The sequence below is a fragment of the Corylus avellana genome, chromosome 6 (assembly GCF_965113065.1).
Source record: "Corylus avellana chromosome 6, dhCorAvel1.hap1.2, whole genome shotgun sequence".
NCBI lineage: Eukaryota > Viridiplantae > Streptophyta > Magnoliopsida > Fagales > Betulaceae > Corylus > Corylus avellana.
This window is the reverse complement of record NC_142495.1, coordinates 4,601,988-4,613,644: the sequence shown is the minus strand read 5'-3', so window position 1 is coordinate 4,613,644 and position 11,657 is coordinate 4,601,988. Positions and strand designations below refer to the sequence as shown.

The window sequence follows — 11,657 nt, the reverse complement described above, 5'->3', positions numbered from 1 at the left end:
CAGAGCCGGAGCCAGCCTTGCCAATGGCCAGGGGCTCATGGCTAAAAAATTTAGCTCATAAAAGCCAATTAAAAAAAAAAAAAAAATTAACTATAAATTTTTTTTTTTTTAACTTAGAAATTTTTTTTTTTGTCATTTGGGGGTGGCCCTGTCCCTGCTAGTCCCTCCTTCCTCTATTTCTATTCAAGAGGTAATTTAAATAACTGGGACAATGCCTAATAAAATAAAAATTACTAGTTCAAATTTCTCTCCCGCCTCTCGTGCAAACATATAAAAAAAAAAAAAATTGAAAAAATGAATGACTTACTTTTTTTTATTTTTATTTTTTTATTTTTTTTTTTATGGCCATGAAATTTGAAATAGAAAGAACAAATAAGGAGCTTTTCTCCTTTTAACATTTGTGTTTTGATAGGGTTGACATTGATGTTCGAATCATTTCCTGTCCGGCAAGTGGGACTAAAGTAGCCGGCCTAGTTTTCAATACTGACAGCATGAGGCCCACTAGGATACGTTAGGCTTTCTAAGGCTCAAAATTTTTCAGAATTCCCAATGGCTCATCACCCTTTTTTTTTAATCAATGGCGCATCCCTCTTAACTAATTATGCATACCTCTAATTAAATAAATCAGAAAACAAAAGAAAACTGTGAGAATAATTTGGGGTTTCAAAACTTTCAAGAGCAATAATGATATACATCATTTGGCTTTCATTTCTTCTTATAATTCATGATTAGTAGTTGTGACTATGTGCTTCCTACTGCCCCAGCTGAAACCTTTTTTCTTTTTTTAAATTTTTTATTTAAAGAAAGAATTTATTAACAGCAAAAACAAAGAAGTAGTAGGGCAAACCTAGAAGACAATGTGATCTTACTCCTGAGAGAGACCCCTACATAGAGAATTTATTTCTTGGGAGAATAAACAAAACTAGTACTTTGGATGTTTGTAGGCGATTTGAGCGGGCTGGGCTTTGGTTTAATGAAACCTAACAAGGCCTAAACCCTGCGGGTGCACCACGGATGAATGCTATGGACCGATGGTGACAAGACATTAAACGCCCATCCAAACTTAAGCCCAAAACCACTAGACGCCGTTTAGCCGTCGTTAACTCCAGCTCAAAACCGCCAAAACGACGCGTGTCTCGCATTTCCACTTTTCTAGTGTTTTGACTCCTTCTCTAACTTGTATCTCTCCGCAAACCCGAGAAAATCAGAGGAACCAAAACCCTTGACTAGGGATCGCTTCTCAGTAATAATCTCTTTCTGTTTCGTTCAATCTTGTTTTCCGGAAATCTAGAGTTGGAAAAGAAGAGAGAGGGAGAGAGAATCTTCCAGTATTTGCAAACATGTAACTTCCGGTGATTGCTGTCAGAGCCCTAATTTTCTGGAAATTTCAAGTTACGGGGATTTATGGAACAATTGGACAAGGAACCGTTAATGTCGATCTCGAATTCGTATGGTTTCTCAAACGGACCGTATCTGAACCACTCGGCGTGGTTCGAAATCCGGCTCTTCTACGTGCGGATCGCTCCGTGCGTGATCGACAGCGTTCCGAGTCAACTCACGCTCCGCCACCTACGCCCCGAGATCGGTATCTTGCTCGAGATTAACAATTCCCGGATTCCTGCGTCGGAGTCCGCGTCGCTGACCCTCCGGCGCGACCGAGTCGACAAGGACTCGTCCGAGGTGACCTACGTGAGCACCGATAGCGTCCGGGTCACCGGCGGGGTCGAGTTCGAGGTCCACGAGAACCAGGACTTGATTCTGTGCGGCTCCATGGAGCGAATGGAGACGAATTGGGGCAACGGGTGTTCGGGCTTGGACAACGACGCGAGGACCGGGTGGAGTATGGACTGTTATATGGCTGCGTCAATTGGGTCGGGTTCGTCAGCGTTTTTTCAGCCGAAGCTCGGGGTTTCGGCGCCCTCATTTGAGGTTTATATCGCCGGGTGTTGCTCGGGTGTGCCTGTGATATTGACGAAGACAATTCAGATGAGTCCAAGGCGGAAGCCGGTGAGGCACGCTGTCCTCGATGCGATTCCAGAGGACGAGGAAGTGCAGCGGAATGGTAATGGGTTGGTTCGGCACCGAAAAGTGCAGGTATTCATATTATAGTTTTGTTTGATTTAGGATGGCAATGAGAACTTAATTGAATTACATTGTAAAATAACTTGATGATTTGCTCTATTCGTGTCGGAAGTAGAAATATATTCTGGGTCAAGCTGATATTCATTGTAGAAATGTTCCAGACTTCCAGTAATTCGTTGGAAGCTTTATATCAAGTGCACGATTAAATAGTTGACAAGAAACTAAACTTGGGTTTACATTGGGCATTGGTGATTTTAGATAGGAATGTTGTTGCAAACTTGTAATGTATGTTCGTGTGTGAAAGCTGGTCTTGTTAACTACTCTGAACTTTGCTTTTAGTATTTAAATATGAAAACATTAAGGAATGTTATTGCAAACTTGTAATGTATTTTCATGTGTGAAAGCTGGTGTTGTTACCTACTCTGAACTTTGCTTTTAGTATGTTAAATATAACATTACAGTATCAACGTGTCCTGTAATCTTAGAAATGTGATGCATCGTGGTGTAGTGGGTTGCAAAATTGACAAACATGCAACTCACAATTCTTCCACAAAACCAAGAAATTCAAGGATTTGCTGGAAAACAAAAGAAAAATCACTCGTAGAGTGTTTCTAATTGAAAAACTGAGATAAACAACATAAACTAGCGGTCAAACCATCTTTATGAAGCTTAAATAAAATTAGGATTTCTATATGGAAACAAATGATGAAGGGTTTTTTCTATGGATGAATGGTTTTTTCTATTTTCCCCTGTGGTCTATTCGGCTTTGGAAGCCAATGATTTTGCCCTTCTTGAATATGTTAGTTTACTTTATGTCTCCAGAATTTTTCACCTTTCTCAACAAATGGAGCTGCTATAAGCTAACCTTTAACAGCTTAACCAGGCGTAAAAAAACTATGGAAATTCAATGTAATATAGGGTATTCTAAGCTCAGTCACAACCTTAGTCTATTTTTTTTGTTCAGTATAATGTGGCAGTGATCAGTACTTAAAAAAAAAAAAATCTAAGGGCTAAAAGGCACTGTGCTACATCAACCCAGTAAAATAGTTGTAAAGTATATGGCATTTCTCTTTTGTTATGGATGGAAAAAATGTGACATATATATTGCATTGATGTATGGATTTGTTTCATTCTTGTTTTCTGATACTCTCCATGTTAGGCTAAGGACTGTGGGTTTGAGTTCAAATTTGAAATTTGAAAATAAAACACAATTCCTTCTATATTGACTAATTTATAATCCTTGCTGGGGCTTTTGCAGATCACAGAATCAGAAGCTGATGATCATGAGTCTGATGGGAAGCTTGGACATGGCTTTTACCCTGAAGACATGTACCCGGGTGAGGATGGCCAACTCTCATGGTTTAATGCTGGTGTTAGAGTTGGTGTTGGAATTGGTCTTGGGATGTGTCTCGGGATTGGAATTGGTGTTGGACTTCTCATGCGTTCATATCAAGCCACTACTAGGGGTTTTAGGAGGAGGTTTTTCTGAACCGGATCATTTCAAGAGGAAATTTGTTATTCTGGTTTTGGGGGGGGGAGAGGTGTGGATTTCGAGATTCTGACGAAGAAGCAGGAGGACACTAATTAGTTGAAGTATCCTGTTAGGGATGAGCTTATTGTTGGTGAGGTGGTCGCTGTATAGGCTTTTTGTGAGTAGTTTCTCTGTTTCCATAAACCTCTTGGAGACACTTCTTAAGTCTCTCATCCTTCAACCCTATTCGCCATGAATTTGTTGTTTCAAATGAAGAATGGAGTTGGATGTAATATGATTTTGCTTCAATCCTTGGACAAGTACAGCCTTCAGAGTCATGAACATACAACAGTTGAGCCAACGGGAATTAAAAGAGACTTGTTCAGTGGCCAGCATAGGCCTGTGAAGTTTTAACTTTGCCTCTGTGAAGTGAAGATATATCTATATATATCCGCGTCTTGTAAAAATTTTAGGTGTTTTGACGGTTTTCAGTGATGTCTATTATTATGGGTTTTTTGGTAGGTAATGTTAGATTGTGTTCTTTCTTTAACTTTTGATGGTTCTCATTATTCTTTCAGTTCTTTAGTGTAATCAGCTTTTTGTATTTGGACCGAGTACAACTGTTCATATGGTTCGAGTACACTGTTTATATGGTTCTTAGTGATTCACTTTCTATGGTGATAAAATTTGTGTTTACCTGCTTGGGAGAATTGGTGATCTAATTTCCGTATGTCTTGTGGGTAGGCCATTCATACCATGGAAACATTGGTTATTGTAAATTGTGTGTAAACCACCTTGTTTTTTTGGGTGATTTTGATGACAAATATTTAGGTTTCTTTATCATTACGAATTTACAAGTCTCTTCAATCAAAAATAAAACCGAAGGGGTTTAGAATGTAGATTCTCTTCAATTAATAGAACTTATAGACCTTAAGATATAATAGATATTTGTAAAATGTAAAACATTTTCCAGTGTATCTAAACCTTGATTGGATGCTTTTCAAATCAATTTTGTGTTTAGAAGTGTTTCCATTGAAATGTTTTTCTAAAACACTTGCCAAATGTTTATTTGTATTTAAACGCAGAAAACGCTTTTTAAAAAGCGTTGCCAAACGGGAATTTCACAGATGCCTAAAGCAACTTCTTTACAATTCATGACTTTCCTTTTTCCTTGATTTTTGTTAAAACTCATTTTTTGTCAGACAGGTCCAAAATCCAAATGTGTGCTTTCGTGCGTGTGGTTTTTATTTTTTATTTATTATTTATTTGGCGGCCAGGATATTCTACAGCTCGAAAACAATTGAAATTTGAATATGCTTCTTTCTACAGCTCAAAAGGCAAATATGTTGGTGCGTTGCGAACAAAATTGGGACGTGAACGTGATTTAAAAAATCCCAAGGGCACCTCCTGGAGAAAGAGTTGAGTGAAACTGTGATAGACGACTAGGGTGGGATCTCAGCCAGGGGACCAGAGAGACACTTCAACCTCTCCAAGAGCGCAGGAGTAACCAAAAAACGACCCCTCACCCTTACACCCCTACTACCCTCAGAAATGCCCAAAAATTACAACCATAAACCCTAACCACCGCGTTCTCCAGAGAACAACGTAGGCAATTCGACATAGTAGGGAGTAGTAGTAGAAGACGACGATGATGAGCACCACTAATCTTAGATCCTCTGCGGCAATGTCACACCGTAACAATCCTGCGCCACCACTCCCCTTGGTGGTCACCTTAAACTGCATCGAAGACTGCGCTTTGGAACAAGACTCGTTAGCCGGCGTGGCAGCCGTGGAGCACGTGCCCCTCGGCCGCTTGGCCGAGGGCAAGATCGAGTCGGCGGCGGCCGTTCTTCTCCACTCCCTCGCATACCTACCACGCGCCGCTCAGCGCCGCCTCCGACCCTACCAGCTCATCCTCTGCCTTGGCTCCGCTGACCGTGGCGTCGACTCCGCGCTCGCCGCGGACCTCGGGCTACGCCTGGTCCACGTCGACGCCTCGCGAGCCGAGGAGATCGCGGACACGGTCATGGCGCTCTTCCTCGGCTTGCTGCGCCGGACGCATTTGCTCTCGCGCCAGACGCTCTCGGCTTCGGGATGGCTAGGTTCCGTGCAGCCCCTTTGCCGAGGAATGCGACGGTGCCGAGGCTTGGTTCTGGGGATCGTAGGTAGATCTGCGTCGGCTAGGTCTTTGGCTACGAGGAGCTTAGCCTTCAAGATGAGCGTGCTCTATTTTGATGTTCACGAGGTTCGAATTTCTTACATTCAGTAATTTTTACTATTGTCATTCAGTTCTGTTCTAATAATATTTGTATATCTTTCTCATTTATTTTTTTTGTAAATCTTGGTTTTGGATGATTTCGTGTAGCTTAGAATGTGCTTTCTTTTGATGTTTGTGAGGGTTGGATTTGATAAGAGTTAGAGTTTTGGTGTTTGAAAATAGTTGGATTTGAGCAAATTTTGCTAGGTGTGCTTCTATTTGAGATGGCTCAGAGCAAGATGTGCTTCATTTTGATGTCAATGGGCTATGAATCAGATGGAAATGGGTACATCTTGTTTGAATAGATGCTTTTGCAGCTCAATATGTGCTTTATCTTTTATGATTATGAAGTGGGAATCAGATAGGGTTTATATAATTATTGTTATGCCCTGTTGTACTTTGGCAAAAAATGTGCGGCTTTGTTTCTTCCGAGTTCAAATCAAAGTTTTAGTAGCTAAAAACGCGCTTATGCAGATGTTAAGGAGGTACATATTGGATAGAACAATGATATGCTATAATTGGTCGAACTGAAATAAATAGGATAAAAAAAAATAGAGTAATGGATTACTGTCGAGCTCTATGGAAGTGTTTACTTAAATAAAGCAATGTGTTTCTATCACTTTGTATGTGATCCATTGTTGAAATTAATCCTTGTCCACTTCGTCATATGAAATTATATTTGTACTGAAACTTTGTCCGAAACGACATCTGCTCAGGGAAAAGGAAAAGTAAGCAGGTCTTCGATAACTTTTCCTCCTGCTGCCCGAAGAATGGATACTCTTAATGATTTACTTGCTGCAAGTGACCTTGTTTCACTTCACTGTGCTCTGACAAATGAAACAGTTCAGATCATTAATGCAGAATGCTTGCAGCATATAAAGCCTGGTATATGTATTTTCATCATTTGGGATCCTTCTTTACCACAAGTTTAGTGTGTTACCTTTTCCTTTTTCATTTTCTCATTTTTTTTAGTGTGAAACGATTTTTTTTTTTCAATCCACAGGGGCATTTATTGTGAATACGGGTAGCAGTCAATTGCTGGATGATTGTGTTGTGAAGCAGCTTTTGATTGATGGCACGTTAGCTGGCTGTGCTCTGGATGGTGCTGAAGGGCCACAATGGATGGAAGCCTGGGTATTGTAACTAGTGTATATTTATGAACTTATTCAAAATTATGCGTGTGCAGATGCACTTGTGTGCATGCTTGCTTGAGAATCTCTCCCACTTTGCACCAAATACAGCAAAATTCTGTTGTGGTTTATTGTTATTCTGAGAGTAATTAAAATGCTTATGGTGTCCAGTCCCACATACAATGTCAGATATGCCCGCACGCCTGCATGTTTGTGTGTGAGAGACATAGAGAGGGAGAGGTGTGCTGCTGCATCTCTTCTCTATAAAATAGTGAGAATCTGAGGAAATAAGTAAAAGACGAGTGTATATTGTTTTTGCTATGGTCCTTGCATCATCTCTCAATCAATTTTGTATCTTGCCCTTTGCTAAGTCTGTGTGGGTTTATGTAAATATGTCACTCTATGTGCACACATGATTTTGTGTTTGTATTTTATTACTTGCTGAAGCTTCTACCTTGCCTACTCCTAAACTTGAATCATCTACTTTTCATTCATTGCTTCTTGGTTGAAGTAAAATAATCTATTGGCCATTTACTTTGTTAACTCATCATAAAACTGTCTTTGAGCTAATAATTGACCCTGTTGTTCTAACTAAGAAACTGCATGGTGCTTAGGGATGCTGTTGGGATTGTGTTTTACAAGCATTTAGCTTCATCTAAAATGAACGAGATTTTCTTGAAACAATAGAAATTAGAATTGGCAATGCCAATAGGTTACCTGCTTCAGGTTGGGTGTAGATCATTATAATAGTACACAAACAAACAAAGAAGAAATGGTAGGAAATTTGCTAAAGTTGCAACAAGTTGTTCCAAGTAAAGTTATTTCATATAACCCTATGACAGATATGCTGACAGATATGCAGGCAGAGCCACGAGGAAAATAGTATATGAGGTGACACTAATGTATCTTATCATGCTGTGCTTCAGGTAAAGGAGATGCCCAATGTATTGATTCTTCCACGAAGTGCGGACTATAGTGAAGAAGTATGGATGGAGATAAGGGAGAAAACTATTTCTATGTTGCAGACATTCTTCTTTGATGGGGTTGTTCCAAAGAGTGCCTTTTCTGATGAGGAAGAAGAGGAAAGTGAAATAGGTGATGAAAATGAACAATCTGATAAGCAAGACAAAGAAAGTGCTCTGCAGGGTTCAGTTAGCGAGCAGTTGACAGATGATGTGCTCGTAAGTCCAGAAAGCTCCCAGAAGAAAGGTACTAATAAATCCAAAGAGTCTCCTATCCCGCAGCAGGTTTCAGGTTTGTCTCAAAATACTGTTACCCGATCTGAAGGAAGGCGCAGCAGATCAGGTAAGAAGGCTAAGAAGAGGCATACACGTCAAAAATCCCAGCCAAAATCAGATGACCCCTCAATACTAGAAAAGGAAAATACCTTGATTCGAGAAGATGATACTGCAATGAGTGGTACAGATCAAGCGTTAAGCTCCAGTTCCCGGTTTGCTTCCCCTGAAGAATCAAGAAATAGGAAAACATCAGTAGAATCAATGCAAGAATCGACTTCTGGCCAGCTTTCAAAATCAAGCAAGAAGCTCAGTGGAAAGTCTGATGAACTGTTAAAGGATGGGTATGTTGTAGCTTTGTATGCAAGAGATCGTCCTGCACTCCATGTCTCAAGGCAAAGAGTTAGAGGTGGTGGTTGGTTCCTAGATACTATGTCAAATGTAACCAAAAGAGATCCTGCAGCACAGTTCCTCGTTGCTTTCAGAAGCAAGGTTAGCTGACTGGAACTTATCTTGTTTATGCTGGAAAAAGGTTTCAGTTAATGATAGCTAGCTTAAATTGTACATGTTAATTGCAATCCTGTTTAGCTGATATCATTATATGGATGGCTTTTCTTCAGGACACAATTGGTTTGCGATCATTTTCTGCTGGTGGAAAGTTATTGCAGGTAATACGAAATTATACATGGAGTATGTTGTCCTGGAATTATCATTGGAGTGCTTAAAAGTGTTGCTTGTTAATGTTGGATTTTTGTGCGTTATCAATTTGAATGCCGAGGAGAAGCCCTTAGCTGTCAGTTGGATCTGACAATTTATGCTATTGCTGACTGCCTGATGATTTAGAATCACTCATACTTTCAAAGTTCTTGCTATTTGGTAATTTAAGCAGTTTCTATTTTGACGTGGCAGATTAATAGAAGAATGGAATTCGTATTTGCTAGTCACAGCTTTGATGTTTGGGAGAGTTGGATGTTGGAAGGTCCTTTGGATGAATGTCGGCTGGTTAATTGTAGAAATCCATCAGTAAGTTCATTTATTGCTTCATATGATTGCATATGCTATCAACTAGCTGTGCTGGTATTTCTTGACACATGCAAAATAAGATAATTAACAGCCATTGGTGATTAATTTTTTATTTTTTTTTTAAAAAAAAAGAAATTCTGACCCAAGTTCAATTTAATAAGACTCCAAGGAATTTAGTTGGTCCAACTTGGATCTGCACTCTCAACACGATGATTTAAGGGTTGGAGGATTTACGCCTCCATTAATTCTATGTTAATATCCTTGCATGCGAATGCTCTACATTCTACAATGTGTATGGAACCGCTACATCTTTTAACTGTTAACATCTTTTAATTTTTCCTTTGTTCTTTTCTTTCTATTGAAATGTTCTTATTGCTGCAAACTGTAGGCGGTTATGGATGTACGCATTGAGGTTTTAGCAGCTGTAGGGGAAGATGATGGGGTTACTCGCTGGCTTGATTGAACTCTGAGTTAAGAAAGCTAAGGTTTTCCTGCCCATGAGGTTTGTATTAATTTGAAAACATATCGAAAGTTGTAAAGCATTCTTCTGTTTTTTTTTCCTCTTTTTTCTTCTTCTTTTTTTTTTTTTTTTTTTTGGAATTTTTGAGATGTTTATGAGCTTTGTACGCCTTCTGTGTTCTGGTTTTCTCGGCCTCCATATGAAATGAATGTAATTTGTAGTGTATCAAAAGATATTCCATTCCAACATATTTGTTGTCTGTTATTCTTGTGTAAGGCACAAAAAGCACACACTGGAGTCTGAAATCCCGGCCATTTTACCAGTGGCGGATCAAATGATTAAATGAAATGCCCTATATTTGAAAGGAGACCTTGCTGGCGTAGGTATCTGAGCATGAGCTGTGGGGTCCCTAGAGTTCACCTGTTTGTTGGTCCCCAGCCCCCCACTGCCCATCGATCCTTTAGGACCAAGCAATGTGTCACATATGCCTTCTTTTTTTTTTTTTATCTTTTTCAGGTAATAATTGCTTTGGGTTGTCTTCCGACTCTGCAAATGTCCAAAACTATGTGAATCCTACCCTACCCTTACCTACCGTTGAAAGTCACACTACTTCGAAAGTGCTAGCTAGCCTTTCAACTTCTTAAACCTGCCCCATGCTGATTCAGTAGGCAGTAGGAATAGAGATCTATCTTCAGTAATTTCATCATCAGATGGCTAGCAATAAATGCGAGAAGAATTTTATGGAATCTGTTTTAGGCAATCTGGCCCTTGTTAGGGCAGGTATAGGGACCCTCTTGTTTTTTGGAAGTAAATAACACATTAAAAATCGAAGTGCAACAATGGTAGAAACTCTAATTGGGTGAACCTAGCAATTTACAAGCAGTGGCCAATCGGGAGTGAAACCCCGATTGGATTGTTGGGGATAAAGATGGTGAATCTCGATGGTTCCAAGGTCTGTCTATAGTTTCCACTTTCCATTACACACGTAATAGGTTTACCTATTAGACTTGGTTAATTTAATGACTAACTCTAGGCCAGCTCAGCATAATAAAAAAAAGTAAATATGGTGATGTCCATCAAAGCACGGGTTAATTAGGTAGACCACCACCTCTCTATGTCCTTGATTAGTGCATTTTTTTATTGGCCATGTTGTAGTTAAATTTCCTGTAATCACCTATGGTTGCCTTACATGACAAAAGCTTTAACCAACATGATTAGTAGCTTTTGATCTTCAGTTACCTAACTAATCGGGCAAGATCTTAGCTGGCAAAAAGTCAACGAAAGCAGTTCTTGACCGTGCTAGAAGCCCTAGAACTTTCACTGTACCTTTCTTCCGTGCCTCCTAAGAACAGTGCAAAGGGTTTACACGAGGCAACATCTTATAGCCTTTCTTTCTTTTTTTTTCTTTGAAAGGATAAGACAAATTTGATTCTTTTTACCTGTAAAAGGTTCGTATAGCCGCCACGATTTCCAAACAGAAAGAAAAATACTATAAAAGAAATAGGATTTTGATTTTGATCTCTAAAGTTTACATGTCGTTTTCCCATGTCGTCATTGAATTGTGAACTATTATTTTAATAGTTTTTAAGGGTCTCGACATTATTTCTATTCTACTTGATTGTTAACATGGGAATGATAATTTATTATATGTGATTTGTTTTTAGTACACGGTTCCGATAATGATGAGTTACAACTTGTTAGGTACTAATATCAGTTTCACAAACATAGATTTAGCTTAAGAATATAATATATATATTATTATTTGTGAAACTGATATTAGTACCTAACAAGTTGTATCTCATCATTATCGGAACCGTGTACTAAAAACAAATCACATATAATAAATTATCATTCCCATGTTAACAATCAAGTAGAATAGAAATAATGTCTATATATATATATATATATATTAGGTACTATTTTAGTCTATATCATGTATTTTCATGTATTCTGATTTTATAACTAACATACAATATCAATATTACATAAACATGTATAT

The 11,657-nt window shown here is 39.0% G+C and overlaps 1 protein-coding gene across 1 annotated transcript; it reads left to right on the top strand.

The window, feature by feature from the left end:
• Window positions 1–1,160: 1,160 nt before the first annotated feature.
• LOC132186312 (C-terminal binding protein AN) lies at window positions 1,161–9,874 on the top strand. Its single transcript, XM_059600218.2, has 9 exons — window positions 1,161–2,094; window positions 3,341–3,561; window positions 5,210–5,798; window positions 6,527–6,695; window positions 6,814–6,944; window positions 7,867–8,667; window positions 8,796–8,843; window positions 9,085–9,198; window positions 9,587–9,874. Exons 1-9 carry the CDS (start codon window positions 1,405–1,407, stop codon window positions 9,659–9,661), a joined length of 2,838 nt encoding a protein of 945 aa, XP_059456201.2. The 5' UTR covers window positions 1,161–1,404; the 3' UTR covers window positions 9,662–9,874.
• Window positions 9,875–11,657: the final 1,783 nt, after the last annotated feature.